We start from the raw sequence: 27,329 nt of genomic DNA on the forward strand, positions 1-27,329 counted from the left end.
CCTGCCTGGCGGGAAGTGACGGAGCCGCTCGGAGGGGAAGTGACGCGCGTGGCGTGCGGGCCCGGAGCGGTGTGGGGGGGGCTCGGACAAGATGGCCGGATCCACAGGTCTGTGAGGGGGGGCTCGGTGGGCCCGGGAGAGCGGCTCGGGCTGGGGAGGCGCCCCGGCAAGGGCCAGGGGCGGGTCTCCTTTCTCCGGGATGGGGGGGGCGAGCTGCCTCCGGCGGGAGAGACACGAGTGGGGAGGAGTTGGCTTCTGACAGGGGGGAAAGGGAAGCTGCAGGGGCGCCGGGACAGGTTATCGCAGAATCCCAGGTTCACTTAGGTTGGAAGAGACCTCTGAGATCATCGAATTCCAACCTATGACCGAACACCACCTTGGTCAATTAGCCCACAGCACCGAGTGCCACGTCCAGTCTTTCCTGAAGTACCTCCAGGGACGGTGACTCCACCACCTCCCTGGGCAGCCCCTTCCAATGTCTGATGTGAAGAAATTCCTCCTAATTCACTTATGCCACCGATCCCTTCCGTCCGTGGGGCAGCGACATCCTTGTGAGGGCCCGGCCTGGGGGGTGCGTGATGGGAAACAGGGCTCCGAGTGCCGGGAGGGAAGAATCGGCCTGCCAAGAGGCAGCAGTGGATGGATAGGTGCTGGTGTACGTGAGGAAGGGAGGACATGTTGTTAGCCTGGTAACAGGTAAAAACACTGTGCGAAAGAAAGGTTTGTACTGAAGATTTGTCCTGGCATACCACTGGGTGAACAGAGAAGATGTGGTATAGTGGTTTCTGAAATAAAGGATTGTCTGTGTCCCCTTTTTATTTGGGAGAGAAGGGCTTTGGGCCTGTGCTGTGTTTTGGGACAAAGGTACTTCACATTGGTGGTGACTGTAGCATAGTGGGAAGGAGTGGAGTTCTCTTCCCTGTAGCATCCATTGGAGCCAAGGGGTCTCTCTCATAGGCAGATTTAAGGGCAGAGAGCTGCCAGTCAGCCCAGGAAGCCCATCTCAGTAACCAGCACACCATGTGCAGAGCATCAGTGTGGCAGAACTTTGTGGAAAGTGGTGGCAAAGAAAGGGACAGGCGTATTGCTTCAAGTGCTAAATGTAGAAGCACAGTTACACTGTCTCAGTTTCATTTCATGAGAGGCTTGAAATACAAAAAGACCTTTCCCCCAGTGCTAAAACCTGAAATCTTCAGGGGTTTGTTTCCTCTTCTCTCACCCTTGAGACTTCATAAGTGGGATTGATGGACCTCAGGATAGAGGAATGAATTGACTTCAGCAGCTAGTCTAGGGTGAATGTTGGTCATTAATTTATTTCTGCTGCCAGTCCACTGGATCAATGGGGGATTGGGACTATAACAAAACACGAGAAACATTTGTATATTTAAACTGGCCTTGGTACCTTGCTGTTGATTCTGTGAGAGCTTGGGCAGGTTTTGGGTTCTTTTTGGAGAAAGGAGAGTCATCTCCAGTTGGTAATACGTTTGGTGATGTGGAATTTCCAGAGTGGAATTTGATAAAGTTACAACAAACTAGGTTGTGACGTAGCTTTTGCTGCTGTGGAATAGCAGTCCAAAAGATAGCTATTGCCTTCTATAAACTGAGCTAGAATTGATATATTTGGAGAAACCTAAGTATTTACTCATCTGGGAATTACTGCATTTTATTTTGTTAGGACTCTTTTTTACTTTTTTTTCCGGTTGTCTAAGAGTAAAAGGGTTTTACTACAGAGCATCACTGAAAGACTTCAGCTTATATCTAGGCTCTCACTGGAGATTTCCTGTAATATGCTAGGAAGCAAAGTTGGTTTAGGTTGTGTATTGAGTACTGGCATTTGGCATTCAACCATATTTTGTAGTGTAGAATATCAGTTACTAAAAATTTTTGTAGTGAAAAAAGCTCTTCCTACTTCAGCCTTATAAGAATAAATATTTTTGGCTGAATTTTGATGGTTTCACTGCTGTAAGTGTTCTTTGCAGTCTTAAGAGTTATTTTAAAATCTCTTATATACAGCTACTCAGGGGGGGTGTTTTTGACTCTGAAATACAGCCACACTTAAAGTTCATAAAAAGCAGGAGATGTTGGAAACTCTTAATACTGTGTGACTGCTCCAAACAACGTAAAGGGCCAGTACTGCATGTACGCCTTGTTGAAGAAATTAAATTAAACTAATTTGTTGTAGTAAAATGCAGCAAGCAGGCTGAATCATCCACAAAACTGCTGGGAAAATTAGTCAGAGTTTCTAAAACAACATATTCTTGTGGAGAAAATACTGGAACTTTTTATTGGTACACACATGGTGTGGGGTGGGGGGGAGCGTTTGTTTTGTCCTTTCTACATAGTATGCAAAAATTCAGACTTCACCCAGAACTGCTCTTGCCAGGAAGCTGTGTTATAATCATTTGTGGAGGAGGGAAGGGAATGATTTTCTACAGACTTAACTTTGTTACAGATTTAAGATTTAAATCTACCTAGCTCTGTGACTTTAATTTGCTCTTGCTATAAAGTTCAACTTCATCATTATTTATTTCAGAGAAAAAAAGTAAATTTGATTGCATGAAGTCCTGGAATTAAATTCTAGCCCCAAGGAAGTCAGCAGCAAAACTTTTACTAAGATCAACTTTCTTATCCCAGAAATTCCTTTCCTGAGCTTGCTACTTCTGTGAGCAATCTTGTAACAAATGATGTGCATTTGACAGCTGAGGATTTAGTTAGAAAATAACTGTTCTTTAATGGTTGCCAAGGAAATTGTATATGTCAGTGTTACATTGCCACTTATGAGCATCCTACTGTCTTTCTCAAATCACCTGTAATGAGTAAATTTTATGTGTAGATACTGCATGTGCTAGAAATGGATATTGTGAGCTGCAGTTTGATGTGATATTGCAGCTCCTGCTTGAGGCTTGGTCTAGGTTATTTGTGTGAGTACTGCTGGAGGTCTGGGGTTAAACAAGCCAATGTTTCAGAGAAGAGAGCAGCTATATATAATATATAATCATCCAGTTTCATGTTGCTTAGCTGGAGATTAATTTTGTTAATCTGTTTGAAAATACATAGTAGAAGATGTAAATAAACACAGTTTCAGGTTAAATAATTCACTAAGGCATATCATTTAAACATCTCATGTGTATCTCAAGAAAAAGAAGCAGATAAAAAACATTATAACGAGTTAATTCAAGAATTAATTTCTGCATTTTGATAATTTGGGTTTCATTTAATATTGCCTTTTATATATAAGGTTTTTGGATTTCATTTAATATTACCTTATATATAAGGTTTTTGGATTTCATTTAATATTACCTTATATATAATGTTATACATCTCTGTATCTGTATATATATGTCTAAAATTTGAATGTTCCCTAAAAGAGTGATGGTGTCACTAAGTGTTTAGAATGTATGTGGGAAAATAGGAGAATTAAGGCAGCAGTGTGAAATATGGTACTGTAACTATGAGCTGCTAATTCTTTTTGCCTCCTTCCTCTTCCACTGAGAGCTTCAGTAGCTTGGGGGAGGGTGGATAAGGCTGAGTTAATGAAAATTCCCCTTGATTTGCTGAAACTGAGTGCTTGGTGAAGAAAAGTTGACTGATCTGCAGTCAAAGTTATATGAGATTCCTGATTTACTTCTAGTATGTAGTTTGAGCAACCTTTTTTGAGAGTGTGTTTGAAGGTATGCAACTGGATCCCTGTGAAATATTTTTTTCCTGTCAAATCTATACTTTTAATTTCCAATTATTCTACTCCATAAGGATGAAAGAGTTTCACTGTGTAACTTAAGTTGCCAATGCTAAAATGTCCTTCCCTTTGATTTTATAGATGATTGATTCTGTGAGTAGAAATGGCACAACACACATCAGTGACTTATTTTCATGCCTTTGTTTTTTACTTCTATTTGCCACCATTTGGTGGTTGTAGAAGCAGTTCTAAGCATGCATGATTACAGCATAAGGAAGCTGGTGTTAAAAGTGAAGGGCTGGAAGTGGTCTTGAGTGTGTTCTAGACTCCTTGAGCTGTGAAGCAAGGACTGAGTGTGCCATTCCTGATGGTTAGGGCTTCTGCTGTTGTTGATTTTGGCTTATTGTGCTTTGAAAGTTGGGGTTTTTTCCTTCCTCTCTTGAAATTCTCAATTGCAAGAAATTCTATAACGTGAGATATTTTGCAATACTTTTTCTTAAATGCCTTGAAACTCTTTTATTCAAAATGTAGCTGTTCTGTGCTTAGTAGGGTAAAGACTTATACCCTGTGTGGGAGACACCTGTGTTAAGAGCCATTCAGAGGAGTGAAAAAGGGATATATTCATAAATGGGATGTAGAAACAATGATTTAAAGACCATTTTTTCTATGTAAGGATGTGATATAATTTAAACTTTGTCTAGAAAACTCTGCACAGGTAGGCTTCTCTTTTCCTCTGACCTGTTGAATGTTCGTTTCCGTCTTCTTTTTTCTCCTTGTCGAGGAAATAGTTGTCTGTTTTCTATCCACTGTGTTTTACCTTGAAGGATGTACTAGTCCCTCCCATTTTCTCTTCTATGTGTTCATCACATTGTTCATTTATTCAGAACTGGTCAAAGAAGTCAGTTTAAGAGCTTTTTAAAATTTTACAGTTCTTGAAGTTTGTTCTGTGGGTTTACAGTGTTAGCTCTGTAAGTACCGACTTCTTGAAGCTGCAAGTAATCAAACGAAACAAAGGAAGTAAAATACTGTGTTCCATGAGGCAGCAAGTACTCTGTGTGGAGCAGTTTTCCATCCTGTCCTATACAACAAGGAATTGCAACTGTGATTGTTCTGCCTACTTAAAAACATCTTGACAAACTACAAATAATTTCAGCTGGATTGAGGCAAATTTAGATTACAAATGACTTTTGCAAAGAAACTATGTATAGATCATCAATTATTTCCAACTTTGGGGAGTATATAAGAAAGATACTCTGTTTCTTCTCAAAGCTTTGCCTGTATCATTTTCCAGGTTTTGTAACTCTGTCTTTAAATACAAACCTACTTATGTCTTTCTACCACAATACCTGTATAAGAATGTTCTTGCAGCAAAGCAACTTACCTCTGCAAAAGAAAAGTGGCCTACTTTGTAATCTTCTGTTTGTTTAAGAGCTTGTTTGAAATTCAGGGATGTTATCAGACATGGTATTGAAGCCCGTTATCTAAACTATTCTGTACAATCCTGGAAAATTTCAGCCTGGATAAAGGTACAGCAGAGTTTCAGGAAGCTATGCCTTTCAGCAGTTGGAGGCAGATGGTGTGTACTATAAACCTAAGCATTCATGAGAAGACTTTTCATGTAAGAATTAGATTTCCAAGTTTTATGAGTAGTTGGTGGAATTGAATTACATATGTATTTGTTAGTGTTTGTGTTTTGCCTTATGGAAGATTTTTCCAGAGGCAGTGTTAAATACATGCTGTGAAACTGTTCAGCTTCTTTTTGTTAAGACCTTTCCTCTCTCTTTCCTCTACTCTTTTTATCTGCTATTATCTTTTATTATTATCTGCACTATTCACTCTTTTTATCTACACTGTAGCTCACATTTCATCTTGACTGAAACCTAATGTAAAGTACTACATCAGCTTCAGCTACTCCTGTTAGGTTTTGTTGCCTTGTTGTCTCAGTTATCCTGTGGGAATCTCAGCACAGACCATGGAAAGACAAGAGAGTGCTGTGGGGAAAGCATTCAAAGTAGCCTTGATTTGAGTGTTTGGAAGGATTTTGCTATATGCTGTCCTCCCCAAAGAATGTTTTTCTTTGTATTTGTGATTTGGAATATACTAACGAGATATAATTCAAACAATATTTTGAATTGAATCAGTGCAGAAACTTATGACTGTGAAGCTGTCAGACTGATTCTGAATAACATGAGCTTCTGGTTTACAGTCTTTTCAAAAATGTGTGATGATTTAAGTCTGTGACTCTAAACCATTTCTAGTTAGCATTTTGGAAGGAGTGGAATCTTCAACACTTAGAACCTCAGAGCTCTACAATCTTTATTTCAGAAGGATGAGGTGCTTCAACTGGGTTTTAAAAATAGTCAGAAAAATTATAGATTCCATATGCTCTTTCCAGTGTACTCTAGATGTATGTAACAGCATAAAGAAAAAAAATCACCTCCCTCCATTGTATTTGTGACTATTCATAAACTGGATGATGTGTTTGCAATTTGCTTGAGTAAATCAAAACATTTTGCCCAATACATATAAAAGGAATGTCCTTTATTCAGTATATTTGTGGAAAATGTTTTATTCATATCCAATTTTATTGATATGACTTAGAACTTTTCCAGAGAAGGAATTGCACTTTTTTTTTCTTCTCACTGAAATAGAATGTGTAATCAGGTAAATACTAAATAATTTGAACAGTTGAGTACCACAGCATGTAGATAACAGCAGGCTGAAGTATGACCCACAAAAATAATGTAAGAAAATAATTTAGTCGCAGTTCTTTTTATTAAATATGTGGCAATTGTTGCATTTACTGATTATATCCGTAAGTGTATGGTTATGTATATAACTGAAAGAATAATATTATTTGTTTTACATAGATAAAGGATCTTTATGTTTTGGACTGTGGATAGGTGCTGAGTCATGTTGGCAAGGACCTTCATGCAAATGTTAGAACAACTGTTTGCTAATCAATGACTTGTAACCCGTTTAAGACAGCTTTACAGCTTTGCTAGACTAAATCCTTGATGCTACTCATGTTATCTGGGTCACACATTGTATTCTTAACTTTTAAAGCAGACCCTGGGAAAGCTGTTTCATGACGAGATGTTTGGCTCTGCTAGGTTCCATAGTCTCCTACTCCTGCTCTCCCTTTTTCTGGGAAAAAAAAATGTTTCTATGTCATTGTAATTTAAAAGGTAGCTTAAAAAGGGTGTGTTTCAGATAATTTTTTTCTTTCTGCCAACACAAAGCCAGGCTTAAAATGAAACTTTCAAAAATGAGCCATTTTAACTTTCATTTTTTCCCCCTGCTATTATTTAGCTTTGTGCTTTTAATAATGGGGTAATTTGTACTAAACGAGTTTGGGGGTTAGTTTTTAACTTTTGAGGGTAGAAACCAGAAAGATTTCTTTGCCTGGTAAAACCTTGATTCCTTAGACTGTTAAATCGGTTAATATTGCTGGTGGTTTTTGAAGTGACCTGTCTTTTCTAACTCCTGTTTGCTGGCTTCCTGCCTTACTTTGTTTTGTCCAAGATTGAAATAGTAATTCTCAATTTGCTAAGCATCACAACGTGTCACTTTCCATTATCTATCATTTCATACACTAAAACATATGGGAAGGTGGTTGAATTATTTAATATCTCATGTGTTTCATTCAGTGGTTGCCTATAAAGAGTTAAGTTTTAAACCTGTAGTCAGCTTGTGCACTTCCACCCTTCACAGAAACAGCCCGGATGTCAATTGATGAGTTATTTAGTGACTTAACTGTTTAGTACCTGTAGGGTTTTTCTTCTAGTGTGAGGCACCACTGGTCATGCAGTGTCTGAGTTAACAGAGGTCTTGTTTATAACAAAAAAATGCAGTTAGATATAACATAGACTGATAAAGAAATGCCACTAATATCGGTGCAAATTTGTAAAATTACTTTTAAGTAATTTGCACCTGTTTTCTTTTGGGGTTGTAGTCCAGTTTAGTGGGTTTTATAGTGTAGTTTTTTGTTTTTGTGGTAACTTTAAAAAAAAGTTTGTTTGGTTAAGGTATTTTAATTAGTTAAAACATTTGTGGGAATTTCTGAAGGCTGGGGTTTTTTTCTTCTTTATTTTCCCCCCATCTTTGTTTTTGCTGAGAGCTTGCTTATGCCTTCTCTATTATGTAATCTTAACTACATTTGTCATGAGTGTGATTTTTATGAGCACCGTTAGTCATTTCATGACAGCAGCAGTGCTCAAGATGATCCTGTTTGCATGGAAATGTAAAGACAAGGCAGTGTTGCTGCATCCTTGCTAACAAAGCTGAGTCCAGCTGGAGTTGCTCTCAGGTCTGGACTATATTCTTTGTGTGCACATGTTCAATCTTAACTACTCTGTGCTTCTTACTGATGTGCATATGATGACTTTTGCTCTTCTCTTGTATCTTGTGCAACTTCAGGATGTGTAGGGTGTTCTTGTTCCATAAAGAATTGGGAGTGAAGAGGGCATTTGGGAGTTGGGCTGCAGGAGTTGCAGAATGGAGGTTTTCAGTGAGGCATGAATCTTGGTAAGGAGAGATGGTGGAGATTGGGAAAAACTGGAATTTTTGAGAGATTGGCTCTTAATAGATGGGTGCTGGTCAGAGGTCAGAGCAGCTCTGATGAATCAGGTAGGTAATGGCAGCTGCACCTCCATCTACTGCTCCTCTGAAAAAGGTGCATAAGGGGAAGGGGGTGGCAGTGGGGAAGCAGGAAAAGAGGGGAGAGAGGAGTGACCATGAGCATGGTTAGAAGTGAATAAAAACTGAACAGATCTGATGTATTTTCCTGGGGGATAGTGACCATGACAGGGAGAGTCATGTGCACAGGGCTGCCTTCAGTAAATAATCCAATGGTTTATGTAACAGAATTGGTAGAAATCAAAGTTACTGGAAGGAGTAAACTCACTTCCTTCTAAATGATGCAAGATAAGAAGGGAGGACTCAAGTGATGCCTTGGTAAGGTAGCTATTTATATTGCTAGCAATTTCTCACACTTTAAAGCATAATTAATAAAGCCTGAAATTGTACAAACTTCTCCCTAAGAAGTTTTATATTTGGAATGTGGACTCTGCTGGAGAACTCAAGTTTGAGGTCTCGTCATTCTTAGTGTGAAACCATCGGCAGCTGAAACATATTAAATGAATTGATGTTGCTTTTACAGTTTTGATATGCTGAGATATCTTACTCCAGCATCAAGATTTGTGGTTTAAACCATTTAAACATGTTTGTAAATCAGGTGTGTGTCTGCCAATCCAGCTACTAATGGCTAGCTGTCTAGAAATTTATTTCTTCCCACCCCAATGAAACTAAAGCTAGCACTGAAAATGTCATTCTGTGTAGAATTTATCATTTTCAATTATTATCACTAGTAGATGGTTGATAGTGTGCTAATGTTATGAATATGCATATGTAATGGAAAGCCAGGTGAAAAAAACCTGCTTCTGTAAATCTATGTTGTCTTTATTTTTGGGGGGTTTTTAAACTAGTGTTAGTTCCCTGCCCTAAAGAAAGAAATACCTGTTCAGCCCTTTTCCCTGTCCACCAAAATCTGAATGCTGAGTTGCAGTAAATGACCAAGACTTCTGCTGTCTTAACAGTTTCTCATTAGCTGCCTTCTTAATATAAGCCATATTTAGAATGTTTATGGCTGTGGCTGGACTCCTATGAAAGTTATTTTCATGCAACCTAACTTAAGTTTTGGACTGCGCCTATGAAGATATTAGCAAATGTAGGCTTTCACTTGGGTGAAATAAATAGAAATTTTCACCAATATAATTCTGAAAACAAATATTACTTTACTTAGCTTTAACCAAAAATTAGGTTTTAAGATAAAGGGTTATAGCTTTCACCCTGCTGTGGCTCTTTATTGGCTCATGCTGAGAAATGTTCCTCAGCAAGTGACATATCTTTATATGAAAAAAACAAAACCCAAAACCTGATGAAATGCATACTTCAGTGTGATGCCTAGAATTGCACCTCTTCCTTGCAGTCTTCCAACCTGTGTGCTTTCAACATATTTAATTTCAAATATTGTAGAAGAAAAAGAGGTTTACCAGTTACGGGGCTCCTACGTAGTGTTTTATATAAATATATGCAAATACAGTAATTTCATGACCATAAGGCGCACTGGACTATAAGGCGCACCCCCGGGGAGTCGGCGAAATTTGCAACTTTGTAGATCAGATAAGGCGCACCAGACTATAAGGCACACTTTTTTTTGCAGCGAGGCTCCGCCCCCAGCTCCCCCCGCATGGTTGCTGGCCGAGGCCCCGCCTCAACCCGGCAGCCATGGGCCCCCGGGCCTGCCTGTACCCGGCAGGGCTGGGGCATGCCCGCCGCTGCTCCATGCCGCCTCTCCGGGGCTGGGCTATGGCCCCCACCCCTCTGTGCCCCCTCCACAGGGCCAGGGCGTGCCTCTGGACGGGCAGCTCCGCCTCCACGGGGCCAGGGCGTGCCCGCAGCTGCTCCGCCCCGCCTCCACCTGGCAACCATGGCCCTGCCGGCTCCCCCCACGGCTTGCAGCTCTCACTTCCGGTTTGGCAAATTTCTGAACTTTGTGCATCAGATAAGGCGCACCAGACTATAAGGCGCACTTCCAGGTGTGGGGGAAAGTTTTAGTCAAAGGTGTGCGCCTTATAGTCATGAAATTACTGTACGTGTGTGTGTGTGTGTGTTTGTGTGTGTGTACACACACACACATACACATATATATAGTTTTATTCCTGCAAAGAAATGCAATAACCCACTGAGTTCTTACCACTTCATACCTGTTCAGTATTGTAGCAAAACTGACTCTGAGTTACAGTGAGCATTGAGCACGTTTAATTCATGGCCATTTACTCTGTAGTATTCTTGGTGTACATCTACTTACTTGAGCTGTGGAGTCTCACCTTCTGCTCGTCTCTTATTAATTCTTCAAGTTGTCTTGTTTCTTTCTTTTGGGATGAATAATTTCTTTCTGCTTGGAACTGAATTTTTATCTGATTTTCTTCTTGAACTTCTGTTCCTAGAAAATTTCCACAGGTAAACATAGCTAGATCTGGAAAATCATTAAGACTAATGTAAAGTGGTATTGCTCACAGTTCTGTGAGGTGCAGACTTGATTAGTACCTTATTCCTCACCCTGATCAATGTGCATGGGCCACCTAATGGCTGCTAAATACCTTGGTTTCACCATTTAAGTTAACGTAGTATAGGACTTTCCCAATTTAAACTCAAAACTGTTCATGCAGAATATTCTGTTGCTCAAATTTTGTGGCTTTGGGACATAACTTGCTGGAGGAAAGTAGAGAAAAATAACATAGAGTAAATTCAAATATTTATGAATATGGCTGATATAAAGAATTATGAATTTGAATTTTACTGAAATGTATTGGAACTTTCCTGGAAAGCCATTAGAAATGTCAATTTTTCTTGAATAAAAATCATATTGTCTTGGTTTTTGGAAACAGTGATTTTACTATGTGTGTAGTAACATACTTGATTTTAAAACGAGCTACAAGAATAACAAAGTCCATTATTGAATTGCTGCATTCCACTACTAATGCCAGCAATAGAGTTCTGTTGTAGACAAAACTGTCATGTCCATCTTGGTGGTTGTAGAATATTTCAGGGTTTTGGAGCCTGGTTCCTGTGATCAATCTCAGATAACTGCATTATCACTATGGTACACCTGTAATACCTCCTGATAGTAGTTTCCTGATAGTAAGGCTTTTCTTGTGTGTATTTTCAGAATATTTACTAGACTAAAGAGTATGCGATGTCAGCAGGGTAACTGGCAAACAAGAATACCCATTAAGTTTACAAAAAAGTAAGCTTTTTTCAGTGGAACATCTTCTGCAGCCTGTAGAATTATTTCACATGCCCTGACCCTCTTTCCTTTCTATCTGTCCTTAATTTGTTTGTTTGTTTTGTTTTTAATGTATTGACCATTTCAAGGCCTGTTTAAGGCTTTGGTTGTTTTATGTTCTTTTGTGGGTGTGTGGACTGGTGTTAGTACAGCGTTTCAGGTTTTTGCTTCATTTTGTCCGGAGCAAGATGAATTGTTCAGAGACTGAAAGGAACAAGTTGTTTTCTCTGTGTTTCTCTTTGTATCTTTTTTTCTTCCTCTCCCTGCCCCAGGAGAAATTGTATTATGGCTTGAAATTTGCGAGACTGACGTCCTTCCCCGTTTTCCCTGTCCTTAGGAAATACTTACTTTGCTGCAAGCCTGAAGCTGATAAATGGGGTTTGAGAGGTTTTTCTCTTTGTTACCAAGCTGAACACAGTTTTCAATTTCTGTTTTGCTGAAAGTCAGTGTGCAAGAGCTAACTCATATATTCAGAATTGTTCATACTACAGACTTCCTGACATAGTTATCTCAATCAGGAAGAATAGCATCTCTGACAGTGTCTGACTATATTAATGTAGGATTTTTTGATATGACTTATTACTGTGTGCATATTAGGATTTGTTTCTAGAGCTGTCTTTTGGATTGTTTGTAGTATGAGGTGTGCTGATTTAACTATGGTAAAATGGTCCTGGTACTGATGTAACTTTCAGAGTGATTGAAGTCAAGAACTGAGGGAGATTTTAGGAGAAAACAAATGTTGGTATGGATATTGTTATGGACGATTATTCTAAAAAACATAGTTATGGGTCTAACAGAAAACTTCCCACTTCAGGCTCTGAGCCAATCTGTTAAAAATTTGGGTTATGGTTTGCTTTTGTAACCTGCAGGGACAAGAGCAGAGTGTAGGTTATCCCACTCTTGCCTGCTACACAGGAAAGAATCATTTGATGTCTGAGGAGCTTGGACTGCCAACTCTAATTGCAGGAGTGTGTCTGTGAATTGTTTAAAAATGTGATTTAATGTATCCAGTGAGCTCAGTCAAATCTGACCTAAGTGCACGTAAGTGTGATTGTGTGTTCTGTCTTAACGCTGCTGATTAAAGCACTGTATCACTGAGTGATTTGACATTACCAACTGTGGAACTCTGTCTAGCAAGAACTGGTCTCTCCAGGCAATTCTCATTTGTTACTCTAGTGAAAGTTGTTGGTGCTGCTAATGGACACTGAAGATTCCGTTTTATATTCTTTCCTGATTTTTTTCCCCCCCCAGGTTATGCAGATTCTGGATAAAAGCATAGCTATAACTTTTTTCCTGACTCATTCTTTGTGGTAGTGTGTTTTTTATTTCTATTAATTTACTGATTTAGAATGTAATGTCTGAAGTAGCTCCATATATATGAAGGTAGACCCTTATGCTTAAATGACGAGTTTTGTTTACTGAGTCTTCTTTCATTCTCTTCTAGTTCCAGGGTATTAAATTCACTGATAATTTCTTGGATTAGTAGTCCAGTTTCATGATTAAATTTTAAAATTAAGAACTATTGGTATATGTAAGCATGAGTGATGTTTTGTTTGTTTGTTTAACTGAAATATATTTAATTCATCTGTTTGTGAGAATTTGGTAAAAGTTGCTTGGCAGTTCCTGTGACAGTTTTTGGGCAGGGGTGTCAGAAGGGTGTTTGTCAGTAGAATCCACTGTGAGGTGACCTTTGCAGGTAAAGTGAAAAGAAGTTGAGTGGGGTGTGCTGCTTTTTCTCTTTGTTTTCTTAATCTGGATGAACTCGTCTATGTTTTCACATGCAGAACCTTAGTCCATCGTTGCAAAGAGCTGTGCTGGATTCAGTGTTGCATTGAGCTGTAAATCACAACCTGATGAAGGGAATTTACCATGCCTATAGCTCTGCCCATCTTAATATCGACAGCTTTAATCCCCGTCACTTGGAAGTTCGAGGTTTTAGCTGAGGAGTGCCTGTGACTGAGAGTAAAACCAACCTGTCCGTGCCTGTCTGAAGCTGCTTAGTGGTTGCATCAGCAAGTGGCATTGGGGAGGACACCTGGGCTCTGGTTGTCAGCTGAAGAATCGTGCTGGTTTCTGTAATTTCATCCTGCTAACTAGCTGCACTTTAGAACAGAAAGATGTTGTTTCATTGTCCAAATTCTGTAAATGAAATAACAATTCTTACTCAAATCAGTTAGGAATGTTGCAGAATTTTCAGCAAATACTTGATGAATTGCATTGTCTGGGTTAGAGATAAAACTGCAAGTTATATATGCACTATTAACATGCAGTTTAGAGTGTGCCTTCTGAAATAGCGAGAAGAATTTTTTTACTTTCTATTTGTACTAGGAGCAAACTTAATTTCTGGAAAAATCCTTGACTGGACTTCTAGACAGAAGTTCTTGTTTTTTATTTGGAAGGCGGCACAATCTTGAATGTGTGTTCCTTTCTTCAAGCTAGGTAAATTTGTTTTGTGTAAGGATTAAGTGTGATCAAAGCAGGCATGTAGAGTGCAATAGTGAGCACAAGGGCAGGAGTGGATGCTCAAGACAGTATTTAATTCCAGTTAATTTTTCTGGAAGTTTCTAAGACTGTAATTATAAGTTGTAGTAATGGGTTGTTTTTTGTTAGGTTGTTTGTATGTTTTTAAATCCACTGTGTTAATTTTTAAGGTATTCTGTGTCACTTGTCAGAAGTCTAGCAATAATAGTTTTCTGTTAAAATATTCAGTAATTATTTCAATTGTAGTTTGAAGTATTGATGATAAAACATTAATCATATATGCCAGGGACGTAGAAGCAATTTAGTGAGTTTTTGGGAGGAGAGTTTTGTTGTTGTTGACAGGGTTTTTTGTGTGTGTGTGTTGGTTTTTTGGGGTTATTGCATACTTTTTTTTTTTTAACAGAAGGTGTTTTTACTCTTATTTTTTAAAACATTGTTTTGCTACTTAGCTCTAGCAGTGATAAGAATGTTAGTGTGGGGAGCATGACACTTGCTCTCAGATGATTGGTCTCCTTTCAGAGCAGATCTAAATTATTTTCTGGAGATGTTCTGAAAGTTTCCCAAGTCCTTCACTGCTCCCCTTGGGCACTTATGGGAACCAGTGAACGCAGATAATATGATGGAAAAAATGTGATGAGCAAAGGTCAGTTCATCATAAGGGATTGTTATTTTCTAGTAAGTGTCATCTCCCACAGTTCAATGTGTTGAGTACAATTTTATGATACAGCTGAGTCAGTGCAGTGGCTTTGTGTCACAAAAAGCTCCTTTATCCTCACACCCATGGTTTTGCAAAGGAAGGCACTGAGAGATACCGAAGTCAGCTCTGGCATTTGTTTTTCTTTTTTCCCGAGTCAATTCAGTTGATTAACTGGTTGGATTTGATTTTTGCCTGAAGGAAAAATAGCTTTTTTGCTAAATTAGTGTGACAATTTGGCTAATAGAAGAGTCTAGTTAGTGCAAGAACAAGAGTTGTGGGAGAAGGCATGGAACATCAGGATAATGAGCAGTTGGGTGATCTCAGCTGTGTTGAAAGGTGATAGCACCTAATCAGAAATAAACGTAAATCCTGTTTGGTACCATCTTTTATATTCTTTTTAAAGAGCTAAGCTGTGACTCAGAAGTTCTGCAGTCAGAGCAGGGGTTCTGAGAAATGGTCGATTTAAGCTACTGGGGGTGCCTAAAGTAATGTGTGAATGCTAAAGTGCATGAGGTTTGTGGGTAGAGGTTGTTGTGGTTTTTTGGTTTTTTTTTAATTTGGGACTGAACATACCAATCAGAATCTATTCAGTCATGTGATGCAAAGTAGAAGTTTATCATTCTGGTTTGGCAGACTCAACTCCAGAACATGCATGAATGTGGAGTTAAGACTTTGTGGTTGAAGTGTGATTGTCAGTTCTTGTCTCTAGTCGGAATTAGATACATAAATGTACAGACTTCATGTTTATCACAAATCAGAATGGACCAGAGGAATGGGAAAATGCATTTCAGTGAAGGTTTTTAAAGGCTCTATGTCAAAAAATTGAGACGTGATCTGCTTCTTGATGTACTCTGCTGGTGCTTTCAGTCTGTGTGTTGTCTGGGCTGGTTTGTTACGCTGTGAGGACACTGGCCAAAATGTATAATTTTCTGCTCAGTTAACAAACTCAAGTAGTTCATTATGGGCTTAGATGAGTGGCAGTACCAAGGCAGGACAGAAGGTGAGGCCACACGTGGCTTAATTTCCTTCCACTGCCCTGATACTATACCCATAATGCATTTCCCTGGGAGTTTGGAGAACTTGGACATGATAGTTTCTCCAATTTTTAGAAACTTCTCCCTAGTTCTAGGGAAAAAAAAGTTTCAAATGCTGTTTCAGAGAAATTATAGTTCTGCAAGATAAGCTGTTTGAAGAGTTGCTAAAAGGTGTGTGTATCTAATACTGGTCCATATATCTGCATCTGTTATCTGAATAGATAATAATATAGTTTAGTAAAACTCTGTTTCTTGCATAGAGACTGCTTGGAGTACAGACCAGGGTAATATAAAACCTGAAATCACAGTGATATGCAAACCTGAATAACTGATATGCAAAACAGTTTTCTTTGACCTTCATCTTTCTCAAACTTGCTAATAACATCGTGTGTATCCAGGCTTAACTTTTAGTTTTATGGAGTACCTGGGTTCTTATAGTACAGGAAATGATCTTTAGTAGAAATAATGGGTAACACTACAGTTGTAAGAAGTTACAAGAAAAAATAAGTGACTACAAGAAGCTATAAGTAAGTGGAAGTTTTATGGTATTATAATATTGTTACTAAATTATTGTGCATATTTTATTTGAAAAGAAAAGCTTTCCATGAGTGCGTGCACAAGTGTTAATTACCTTTCTTCCCTCAGTGCAGAAGTACTTTTGTAGCTTTGATGCTGTAAAGCAATTGAGCATCCAGTTGTTTAATATCTATCAATATCTGCCTTTTTTCATGAATAATAATAAAAATCCTGTAATTATAGTTTGGTTAGTGACTATTAGTTGGTGCTCTCTAAAAGCAGTTAATCTTTGTATTCTTTTATGAATATGTCTTTATCTCTCTTTAACAATTTAATCAATGCTTCTGTGCATATTTTTTTCTCCTCAGGCAAGTGTGACAGCATTAATCACTAGATCTAAAAAGAATTGATTTTCAGTTTGTTTTCATATATTAGCATTTTGGTTTTTTTTTAAGCAAGTGAAATCAAGTGAAAATATTTCAGTCTTAGAGTTGACCTTTATTAGGATAATCTGTGTTAAATGTTACATACTATAATTATGTTTTGGAGTAAATTTGCCATATTGATTTTATGTGGATTCTGGTTGATTTGAACTTGACAGTCAATTGATTTTGAACAGTACTGGATCTAAACAGTATTGTGCTTGGGAAAGAGAATCTGAACTAAGCCATCTTAGACTAAAGAGAGCTCTCTTGTTTTCTTTTTTATAGCTTATATTGGTATTACTTGGTGGTAATTAACTTCCAGTGAAGCAGTTAATTGCTTCAAAGCAATTAGAGTGCTAAATAAATTTGTGCAGGCAATATTTGTTTGACTTGGAAAATATATTCAGCAGTTGCCAGTGTGTAACATATAAAAACAACAAAGTTTTTTACCTTTTCCTTAATGTGAGCAGTTAATTACATTATTCCATTTTTCTCTAGTTAAAGTACCTCGTAATTTTCGCTTGTTGGAAGAACTTGAAGAAGGGCAGAAGGGAGTAGGTGATGGTACAGTAAGCTGGGGCCTTGAAGATGATGAAGATATGACACTCACCAGATGGACAGGAATGATTATTGGGCCACCAAGGGTAAGTGTGGTGAAATAAAACGTTTTTATTAAGTTTTTAGGCAATGCAAAGGGCAAAAAAATGTTAGTGTTATACAGTGTAGAGGAATTAGTTAAAATTCAGTGTATGAAATCATAGAAAGAGTATATAAACCTTACTTTCTGGCATGTAAGTGTTTCAGGCTACTGTCCCCTTTTTCTGCAGCTGTCTGTAAGAGCCAGTTGTGATTTGAGACCTATTTTACTGAGTTACTGAGTTACGAGTATATTAATTCTGTATTTCCACTGTTACTGAACATAAGTATGCACTGATAGTACAGTAAACAGGTAACTATTTCTCCATTTTGTCATATGTGCCTGGTAATTTCAATTTTGTAGTCAACTGGCAATATATTTTTAACTTCCACAAGTTTTATCAAATAGTCTTCGAGTATAACAGTGTTAGAATTTCAGTTGAATCATACTTAAATCCAGAAGCTTTTAATTACCTCTAATCCTTCTGACCTTTGAAGTTCTGTTGAACTGTAGATTTAGGCTGATACAACTTACACACAAGAGGTGATTACTCCTTTTCCATCAGCCACATTAGATATGAGTGGAGACGTCTTCACTTGACTTGCTTTCTCATAAGTTACAATATGATGCAAAAGATCAGTGTGTAACTAAGACCTTTAAATGACCTTTATCTAAGCAGCCCTAAGTTAAGACATCTTTCACTGCTAGAATGAAAACTATCTTGTATGTCCCTTGGTGCTGCAGGGCTTACAGAATGAACTGTCCAAGATCAGAACTCTGCCTCAATGAAAATGTCTTCCAAAGTAGCAAAGTTCCAGGGACAGATTCAGTGTAATTCCAGTTTCTTTTGGAAGTCCGTTGCCACTTGCAGTAGGCTGCTTTGAACACCTGGATGACTTTGCTGAGCTCCTAAGGTTTGGGTGCAGTTGAGAGAGGACAGATTTAAGATACAGTTATAGTGACTGTTTGCCTCGGATATTGGCTTCTGTGGAATCAGTGTTTGAGTACATTTTGAAGGAAGTTGTAGTCTAATGTGTTGGGATAAAAACGTGAAAATTTGACCTAGCTGTCATAGGGTCTCCCTGGCTCTCCAAAAACTCTCCAGAGCTGTCAGTGACTGCTTTGTTGTTCAACTTAAGGTAGACTATTATGCATCTTTGAAAAGAGATTATGATGTGTATAATACTATACTTATAATACTGTTATGTAAGGTCCCACTTGTTTTAAAAAAATGATAAAAGTACTCAACCTGGCTTGGGATTCACTTGATAAAGAGTGCATGCAAATAATATATCTTGTGCCATTTCGGGGTCATGCAGCCTTACAGATAAAATGACTTGCAATATGTAGTGGCTGTGGAAAGTGGAAGCCACTAGCTCCCAAAACTGTGACAGCACCTTGAGAAGAATTGCATATCTAGTTTCAGGGTCTGTAAGAAGATGAGTGTTTTTTGGAGTTGGCTGGGTTAAGTAGATGGTGCAGTAGGCTAAAATGGAGAAACTTGCTGATATAGCCTGTGAAGCTCTTGTCATATGCGACTTCTCTACAGTTGGGAAAAAAAAATTGCTTATCAGTTTTTTTCCTTGCTTAATTTGAAAGGTGACCCAACAGCAAGAGAGGAGGGTAAGATTTGTTTTGGATTAATGGAAACATTTTTCTGACTTTCAGAAAATGGGATTTTAGTGTTTTTGGGAAGTTGGCCAGGGATGCCTGGCTTGCAGTAAAACAATGACTTGATAAATTGAGCAAAATTGAGAAGCCACCTGGCTAGAAATAAGGGAATGAGAATGAATGCTGTTCTTGGGATTTTCCGGACTTGTGAGCAGAGTTATATACATTTTGGCCTATTTTGACTATAACTGACAGCATCCCTCTCTGGGGAAGCAAATTGTTTTGCCTGAATGAATAATGAGAATTTTAGTTACTGTGTTTTTGTGCTGTGGTACTAACTATGTTAGCTGTAGCAGGATAAGATGACTTTTATCTGGCCTTTAGCTTTTTATCATAGAATCAGAATGTTAAGGATTTAAAGGGACCTTAAAGATCGTCTTGTCCCAGCACCCCCTGCCATGGGACACCTCCCACTAGACCAGGTTACTCAAGACCTCATCTAATCTGGCCTTGAACACTGCCAGGGTTGAAGCATCCACAACCTCCCTGGGCAACCTTGTCCAGTGCCTAATTGCACTCACAGTAATGGGAAAGAATAATAGAAAACCTTTTGTTTTGCATTGTTTCTTCTGACCCACTTGCTGTTCAGTCTCTGTGCTTGCTCAAAAATTATAGTACACAGTTAGGGTGCTTCAGTAGTCCTGTTTTCAATCTGCATTTTAATTAATCTCAGACTACACTGTTGTTTGATAACTTGGCTATGTGGTTGATATTTCTACTTGGAAAGTGACAGCTGACTGATGCAGAGCAGGTTAAAGATGCTACTTCTGAGAAACTGAGAAGCATGTTACTGCTTTTTTGTTCGTGTTGGCTCTATCTGTTGTGCCAATGCAAAGGCAGGTGTAGAAATGGAGTTCATCTTCCTTTTGGAACACAGAGGCACGTGCGTCAGTGACCAGCAAAGCACTGATCCTTTGCATGGCCTACTTGACAAAATTAAAAAAAAATAGAACCATATCTAATTTTAATGTGGCTTTGTCAAAGTATACTTGCACTTAGAATTATCTGTTCCATGGTCACTTTGGAATGACATCTGCAAACTAGCAGTCACTTTACTATCCAAGCTCATATATCCTTCAGTAAACCATGTAATTCTCAGCTGCAGAAATTTCAGACATTTTCTGTAGTGCTAACTACTTCCAGAATATGTTTCTCTTGCAGGTTATATTTTTATTTTCTTTTTGGTTGTATCTTAATCTCTGTCTTTCTCCATTTCCAATTTTTTTACAGTGTTAGGTATTTCATTACGGGAGAAGGTGGTAATTTTCCTAAAGCTAATTGATTTCTCAATTGTCCTGTACTGTGCCACTGTTGTTTTGAGGATGTAGGTGGATAGAAAGGATGAGAAAAAATGTGAATTAAAACCAGAATTGTATTAAAATTTGTGTATGGTGTAGTCAATAAGCAGTGTAATTTCTGTATAATAATAAGTAATTAATATAACCAAAGCAGTTGAAATCATTCAGTAATCCAAGACCTTCAGTTAGTACACAATATTAACAAATATATATTTATTTCATATTTATTAATTGTTATTCCTCTTGCCTTGGCTCTGTTTTAAAAATTTTCTTAATATTTAGCTTTCAGTAAAATGCATTAGTCTGTCTTTTTGCTTTCTAGACAAACTATGAAAACAGAATATACAGTCTGAAAGTAGAGTGTGGACCTAAATACCCAGAAGCACCTCCTACAGTTAGATTTGTAACTAAAATTAATATGAATGGAATAAATAATTCCAATGGAATGGTAAGTTGAAATGGTAAGATCAACCATGTTGTTAATTTATTCTAAAAAAATTTCTGTGAAAATCAGGTGAGGAATATGCATGTTGGTCAGAGCTTTTGTATTTAATTTTTGTAGTATAAATACAGATTTAAATTTAATTTTGGTGGCCTACTACTTCAAATCTTTGTGGCTTTTTGTGGCTTACCATTGAGATGAGCATTATTTATAATATTGAGACAGTTGTTTCTTTTAAATGGAGATGCAGGTTTTAGTTTTGTACAGAAAACAGTAAGTGTTTAAGCTGTGTGTAGGTATTTCCCTCATAATACCCTTATAAAAGGGGATTAGTTACGTATTGTAGTAGGAATATTGCAAACTCTCTCTGATGTTTCCACTAATTAAAAATGGAGGTTATTCCTGATGAGACTCACTCTGGATGTATTAACTCACCTCTAATGAATTGGTGTATTATACTCTTGTTTACTTTATACTGGATTTGTTCAAATCCAAGGAGATTCTGAACTGCGGTCTGAAGACCTTTTGATATAGCTGGTAATCACTTGCATTTCAAAGATCAATTTGCCGTAAGTTGCTTTTCACTGATCCTCCAGTTAGGGTGGGATGAGTTCACACACATAAGCTGTTGCAGCAGCTCAAGCGAGATTGTTACTCTGTTCCTCACCAGGTACTTAAATAACTGTGAGCAAGCGAGCTGCCCCTTTGCTCAAAGACAGGAGGTGTGAGCTGGCTTACATTTACAGTGGTGTATGCATTTACAGTGGTGTATACACAGTGCTGATGTGCAGTGGTGTAAATCAGCAGGAAGCACAATCACATTTGTGCATACACTTGTCTGTAGCGAATGCACAGTAATTGGGTTAAGGTAATACCTAAAGGTGCATTAGCATCTTTGGCTTTTAAATAATTTGTAAGATTTAAAAGAAAGATGGACTTGCATCAGCAAGGTGCGTTAGCATCTTTGGATTTTAAATAATTTGTAAGATATAAAAGAAAGATGGACTTTCATTTCTGTAATTAACAGTACTGAACTGTGAAGTTCAAGTGTCTCAATGACTGAAGCAGCAGAAGAGGTTCTTAGAGGGCCTTTTGAGCTGTTGTAGAGCAGTGTTCTGGTTGGTCAACTAAAGCTAGCGCACTAATGCTTCAGAAATAATCTAAAATTACTCTGAAAATGCTTTTATGTAGCCAACAATCTTACTGTACCTGAAGATCTTGTTAAAATTGCTGTCTGCAAATTGACTCACGCCCTTAATCACAGCTGTGCCTTGTTGTCTAAGGGTGTGTGTTTATTGAGAAGTTGTGAGAAGCAAAAGCTGCTCATAGTATGTTTGGAAGATGATTTTCATACCTCTTCCTGGTACCATAGGAACATGTTTTATTGTGATTCAGTGAAGAAGTATGCTCTCATGGCTTCATCTCTGCATACCTCAAGGTATAGATGTTGATTTTCAGAAGCAGGACTTTAGACTAGCAGAGCCTGAAGGCTCACGTTTACTGAAGCCAGTAAGTTTGAGCTTTTGCTTGGAAAAGTTTATGCTCGCTCAGCTTGCTGAGGAACAGGGTGACTACTGTGACAGGAAACCTACCTGGTTGTTTTAAAAGCACTGTTCAAATTGAGTCATTGCTACAGGAAAAACTGATTTTAATAAGTTAATAACCTTACATCAAACTATCATTAATTTTTCCCCCAAAGGAGAAACTTGGGTATCTTATGAAGGATTTGCTATACAAATGCATAACTTATTTTTTAATGGACTTAAATAGGAATAAATAGTATTTCTAATGAAAATAATTTTCATAATTGATGAATTTAAAACACATTTATTATGTAATTTTTAATGTGCCCATTGTCACAGTGTCTTGCGTTTTATCTTACTTTGTGGTCATTAGGGAAGCTGTGAAATAAACAGTGGGAGCATGTTCAGCATCCTGGAGCAGTTAATATTGCTGCTACCTGACAGTTCTTTCATGTTTCTTCCAAGCTGTTCTCCCAAGTTCTGGTCATCTTTCATTTAATAGATCATAAGTGATTTGCTGCATTCTTTGAATTAATGGCAGGGTTTCATCTGCAGACTTCCTCTACTGTACGTTCTTGTGCAGGGTTTTGATATGTTGCCAGCTTTTGGTCACATTGCTTATAGATATCAGGAAGAAGTTGTGACTTGCCAAAAAGAGACCTGAGACAAACAGCAGCTGTAATTGTTTCATTTTAGCAGATTACACTCGGAACATTTGCAATGTTGTTAGGGTAGGCTTGTATGCCAGTTAACATCTGTGGAAAAGTAGGGCCCACGCTGGAAGTTTTAGAGGGTGATAACTTCTGTTGAGTTAGATTGTGAGTGGTGGAGGGGAAAGATGGATAAGTGCAGTTATTGGGGATCTAAGGAAACTATTCTCAAACTGCCCTCTGGGCAGTGATTCTCAACATTCTTGACTTAAAAATCCCGTTACACTTTGTATGAAAAGGGCATGGGTGCAGTGAATTTATCAATACTGACAGGTACAACTTTATTGACTTTTTGTTTGATTATTCTGAGGGAAGAGTTTGTAAGTAACTTTTCCGCCAGCAGTATAAATTCAGGAACCACTGTTTGATAAATTTAGTGCAGGAAAGGAGAGAACTAGTTCAGTAATATTTTATCTCAGAAGACTTAAGTGCTCTGAGACACACGGTTAAATTGTCTTTCTTATCTGCAAGTTAGTTTTTTGTGGTTTTTTTTTTATTTACCTGTGGAACTGCTGCATTTGTATACTGAATTAGATTACTGAGGTCAAAAACACTAGTCCAAGTACTTGTGTAGGGATGGACAAAATGCTTTTATGTGCTAATGGCATCACTGTTGTAAAACTGTAGATTATCATTCCTAATGCTACAGGGTCTTTTCTCTTGGAGACTTACAGTATCCCATATTGATAAAACACAGGTTGCATTCTAATGTCCTGTTTGTTTTCCCATTTTCTTTTGAGGTTGTCTGTTTTTTGCATCAGATATGCATTTTGATAGTGCTCCTCAGTGGTCTGTCTTGCAGGATTTCACTTCTGTTCATTTAGATACCATTTACAGCTGGAAATACTTGTTTCCTTTTAAATCACTTGGGACTCTCAGCTGTAAATTTGTAAGCTGTCCAGTTACTGCTTTTAGTATGTTTGCTGTAGACTTTTGCAATTTGTTGAAGTTGCTTGGAATATTGTAAACATCGAACACTTTGTGGTATTGTGTAAAATAATTTGTTTTATTTTCAACTGTTTAGAAAAAAATAATGCATTTTATATATTGCTTCTCTTGCTATTGTTCAAGGTTCCACAGTGGTGTACATCCCCCCAAAACAGTGTAAAATAAAATAGTCTTCAGATTGCAGTTTGCAGTTTTATTAGCTTTTATGTGACCTTGAAATGTCTCCCTCTGTGTTCCGAGGTGTGCATTTGAATATTACCTAATGCTTTTGTGTGATTTGAACATAGTTTGTGTCACTCTCTTAAATGTCTTTAAATGTCTTATCATTGTTCTTCATAAATTGAGTTTATTATGCACTAACTTGCAAATCAATTCTGCAAGACAGAAAACAGAACCTGAGCCAAAGTCTTTGCTGCTGCAAGATGTTATGAAAGAAGTTGGTGACTTGCAGAAAAGAGACTTGAGATAAACAAGCAACAAAAATGTCATGTTGCAGCAGTCTTTAGTCAGAAAACATTCATAGCAATGTTAAAGAAGAGTTTGGAGTCTGTGAAATTTTTTTTTTTGTTGCAAATTCCCAGCAAAAAAGAAAACCAGGAGGAGCTTACTCTTAAGTGATCAGCCCTCATGTTCCAGTCTTTGTAGAACTGCATTATTTGAACAGCAGTGGTAACTGGCTGCTGTGTGCTGTAATTGAGGCAAGCATCCAGACCTGAGTGAGCCAACAGAGGCCAAATTGAGAAGCAAGGTGGTGTGAAAGCAGAATTTCCAGACTGAGGATAGATGTTAATTTCTGTAGTACCGGAGGAACTTACTTTCCAGCCACTTTGCCTCCTATCTACCACATTAACTTTATGAAGTAGTAATAGTACAGGAATTTCAGTTATGATTTCACCAGTGCTAACTTCCAAAACCTTTCTGAATTAGCTCATACCCTCGTGTATTTTAAATTGGCATGATGTTGCTGCATAGTAGAGCTTTTCTTTTGATGCTGTTTTTCTTTTTTATCAAATTAGTAAGTAATCTGAGTGCCATTTGTACTGTATCTTGATGATACATTGTTGTTGGCAACTCTACTGACTTTAGGAGGTTCCCAACTCTGAGCACACATTGTGTGAAAAGAAATGCTTGTAAGTGCTGAGCTGTAAATAAGGTCAAGGAATTCTGCTTAGGGACTTCTTTCCAAGGTGTTGTTTTAAACTGGGTGGGTTCTGTCAGTTCAGTTCAGAAAATATTCCCCCATATATGGTTTACCTGAGCTGATAGGCAGTAGCACTGTTAAAGAAACTAGAGAGGGAACAGAAGTTTCTTGATATAGTATTGCTGCTCAAGCCAGCATGTTGTTAAACCTTGGCCTCAGTTTTCTCCTACAAAAAGGTTTAGTATCATCTGAGGCTTCTGAAAAGCCTCACTTAAAATAATCTAGAAATAAAACATCTGTGTTAACGTTCATATTTCCGATTCCAGGGTTTTTTTCTTTCAGCTTGCCCTAATTAGGATGGGATAAGAACCTTCTTGATGTTTTATGCTGCCTAAATCATAAAACAGTGCTTTCCAGCACTCTTGTAGCCTTGCAATGTAGGGCTGCAACTCTACCAAAGGAATCCAGCAGCATGCAATAGCCCTATTCCTGCCCCAGGGCCTGCTTTGCAGCTGCACAGCTGTAGGCCCCTCTGTGTTCTTAAGTTCCTCCATGCAGGGGCTGGGGCTTAACCTGCTGCCAGAACAATTCCCAGGATGACTTTCAATTGCTGACTTTCCGATGGAAACCTCCCCATTATAATATAATTGTGTAAATTGTCCCACAGGTTTTATAAACGCATAGGAGAAGTCCCATGTCCTTTCCTTTCAGTTCATATTCCAGTTGGTAAGTGATGCACAGTAATCTTCCTGGCTCCTTAAGATGACTTACTGTGAGGAGGATGCAAAGAACTAAGAATTGTCCAAGCATTACAAACCAGTTATCTCAGTATTTCAAGACATTTCTTAGTACATATAGTGGCTCTAGATGTATCAGAAGCACCATGTAATATCAGTGTGAAAGAAATCACTAACAATACTTGTAGCAAAGAAACAGCAAGGGAAATGTTCCTTTAGAAAGGTATTCTATGGACTCTTGTGTGGCAGATTATTTTAAAGAACTGAGGAACACCCAGATGCATATATCAGCATAGTGAAGGTGATTACTTGTTTCTTTTCTGGGGGTAATTTGAAAAAAAACTATAAATTTTGTGAGATAGCAGCTCCAGTTTTGCAGTGAACAGTTTGCTGATGTCCTCCTCCCTTCGTCCTTTCCTTCTCACTAATATAAATAACAGCGCAGATGGAAGGGTCCACCTGCATGGGTTTTATTGCAGAATCTGTGTCTGTGTGTAAGTATATGATTGTTTTCCTGAAAATATTTTAGGAACACAGGGACTTAATGCCACAGAGAAGGTGTCAGGCAATGCCTAGACCATTTCTTAGAGCAATTAGGTCGATAACAGTTATTTACATAGAAATTTTGTGTTCCATTATAAATTAGATTTCTCTCTTCTTTTTTCAGGTGGATGCACGGAGCATACCAGTGTTAGCAAAATGGCAAAATTCATATAGCATTAAAGTTGTACTTCAAGAGCTAAGACGTCTAATGATGTCCAAAGAAAATATGAAGCTTCCACAACCTCCAGAGGGACAAACTTACAATAATTAATTTTAGCCGATTCTCAAACTTCTGTCTTAAAACAACAACCTTCTACTCATGTAATGTCTTGATTAAATCTCACAATGCAAACACCCACACATTTAAGAATTTCAGCTGGTATACATGACCTGGACATTTGTAAGAATATATATAATATATGTATGCCCAATATGTTTTCAGGCACTATGGGAGAAAAAGGCAGCACAATTATTTTTTTTCTCTTATTGAGGCACTGTCATTTAAGCATAAGCCTGAAATAGCCTATAATTGGAATTCAGGTTTTACAAGATGAAAGCATGACAGAAAGTGTCAGATTGCTGTGGAATAATATATGTTACCGAAAATAATTTCTGGAGAAGGCAAAATATAAATGGCATGCTTTATCCATCTTGCTTAGTAAAAGAGCTGCAGTTAAATTTGTTTTAAGGTAGCAGGTACAGTGAATACCGTTGCTCATCTTGTTTAATTTTGCAAGGGTGTGGGTGCCGACTACTAGTAGTGTCACAAAGTATGTTCAGGATTGTTTTGATACCTGTATTTATAAAATGGGGGGATTAATTTCTGTTAAGCAGCTCCTGTGTTACATGTATTGGACATGGCAAATATTTGTTTACAGTCTTTGTTCTAATAAACCATGCATTTAAGTTTTAGTGAAACAAAGGAAATGTATGGATATGTGATTGAGATTAAAGTTAGTCTTAAAATGTAAATAAAATGTGGAAAGTGTCTGAGGCTGTGC

At 38.0% G+C, this 27,329-nt stretch overlaps 1 protein-coding gene across 1 annotated transcript; it reads left to right on the top strand.

Moving 5' to 3' along the window:
• On the top strand, positions 1-27,318 carry UBE2V2 (ubiquitin conjugating enzyme E2 V2). The gene is made up of 4 exons (XM_033063906.2): positions 1-107; positions 17,177-17,322; positions 20,607-20,732; positions 26,453-27,318. The coding sequence occupies exons 1-4, from the start codon at positions 92-94 to the stop codon at positions 26,597-26,599; spliced, it is 435 nt and encodes a 144-aa protein (XP_032919797.1). The 5' UTR covers positions 1-91; the 3' UTR covers positions 26,600-27,318.
• The last annotated feature ends 11 nt before the right edge of the window (positions 27,319-27,329 follow it).

This window comes from Catharus ustulatus, chromosome 1 (genome assembly GCF_009819885.2).
Source record: "Catharus ustulatus isolate bCatUst1 chromosome 1, bCatUst1.pri.v2, whole genome shotgun sequence".
NCBI classification, from domain to species: domain Eukaryota; kingdom Metazoa; phylum Chordata; class Aves; order Passeriformes; family Turdidae; genus Catharus; species Catharus ustulatus.

Excerpts from the sequence above, each read along its gene's own strand:
- UBE2V2 (XM_033063906.2), top strand. Across the intron at positions 17,323-20,606 it reads TGATTATTGGGCCACCAAGG|ACAAACTATGAAAACAGAAT; the intron begins GTAAGTGTGGTG and ends TTTGCTTTCTAG. Across the intron at positions 20,733-26,452 it reads TAAATAATTCCAATGGAATG|GTGGATGCACGGAGCATACC; the intron begins GTAAGTTGAAAT and ends TTCTTTTTTCAG.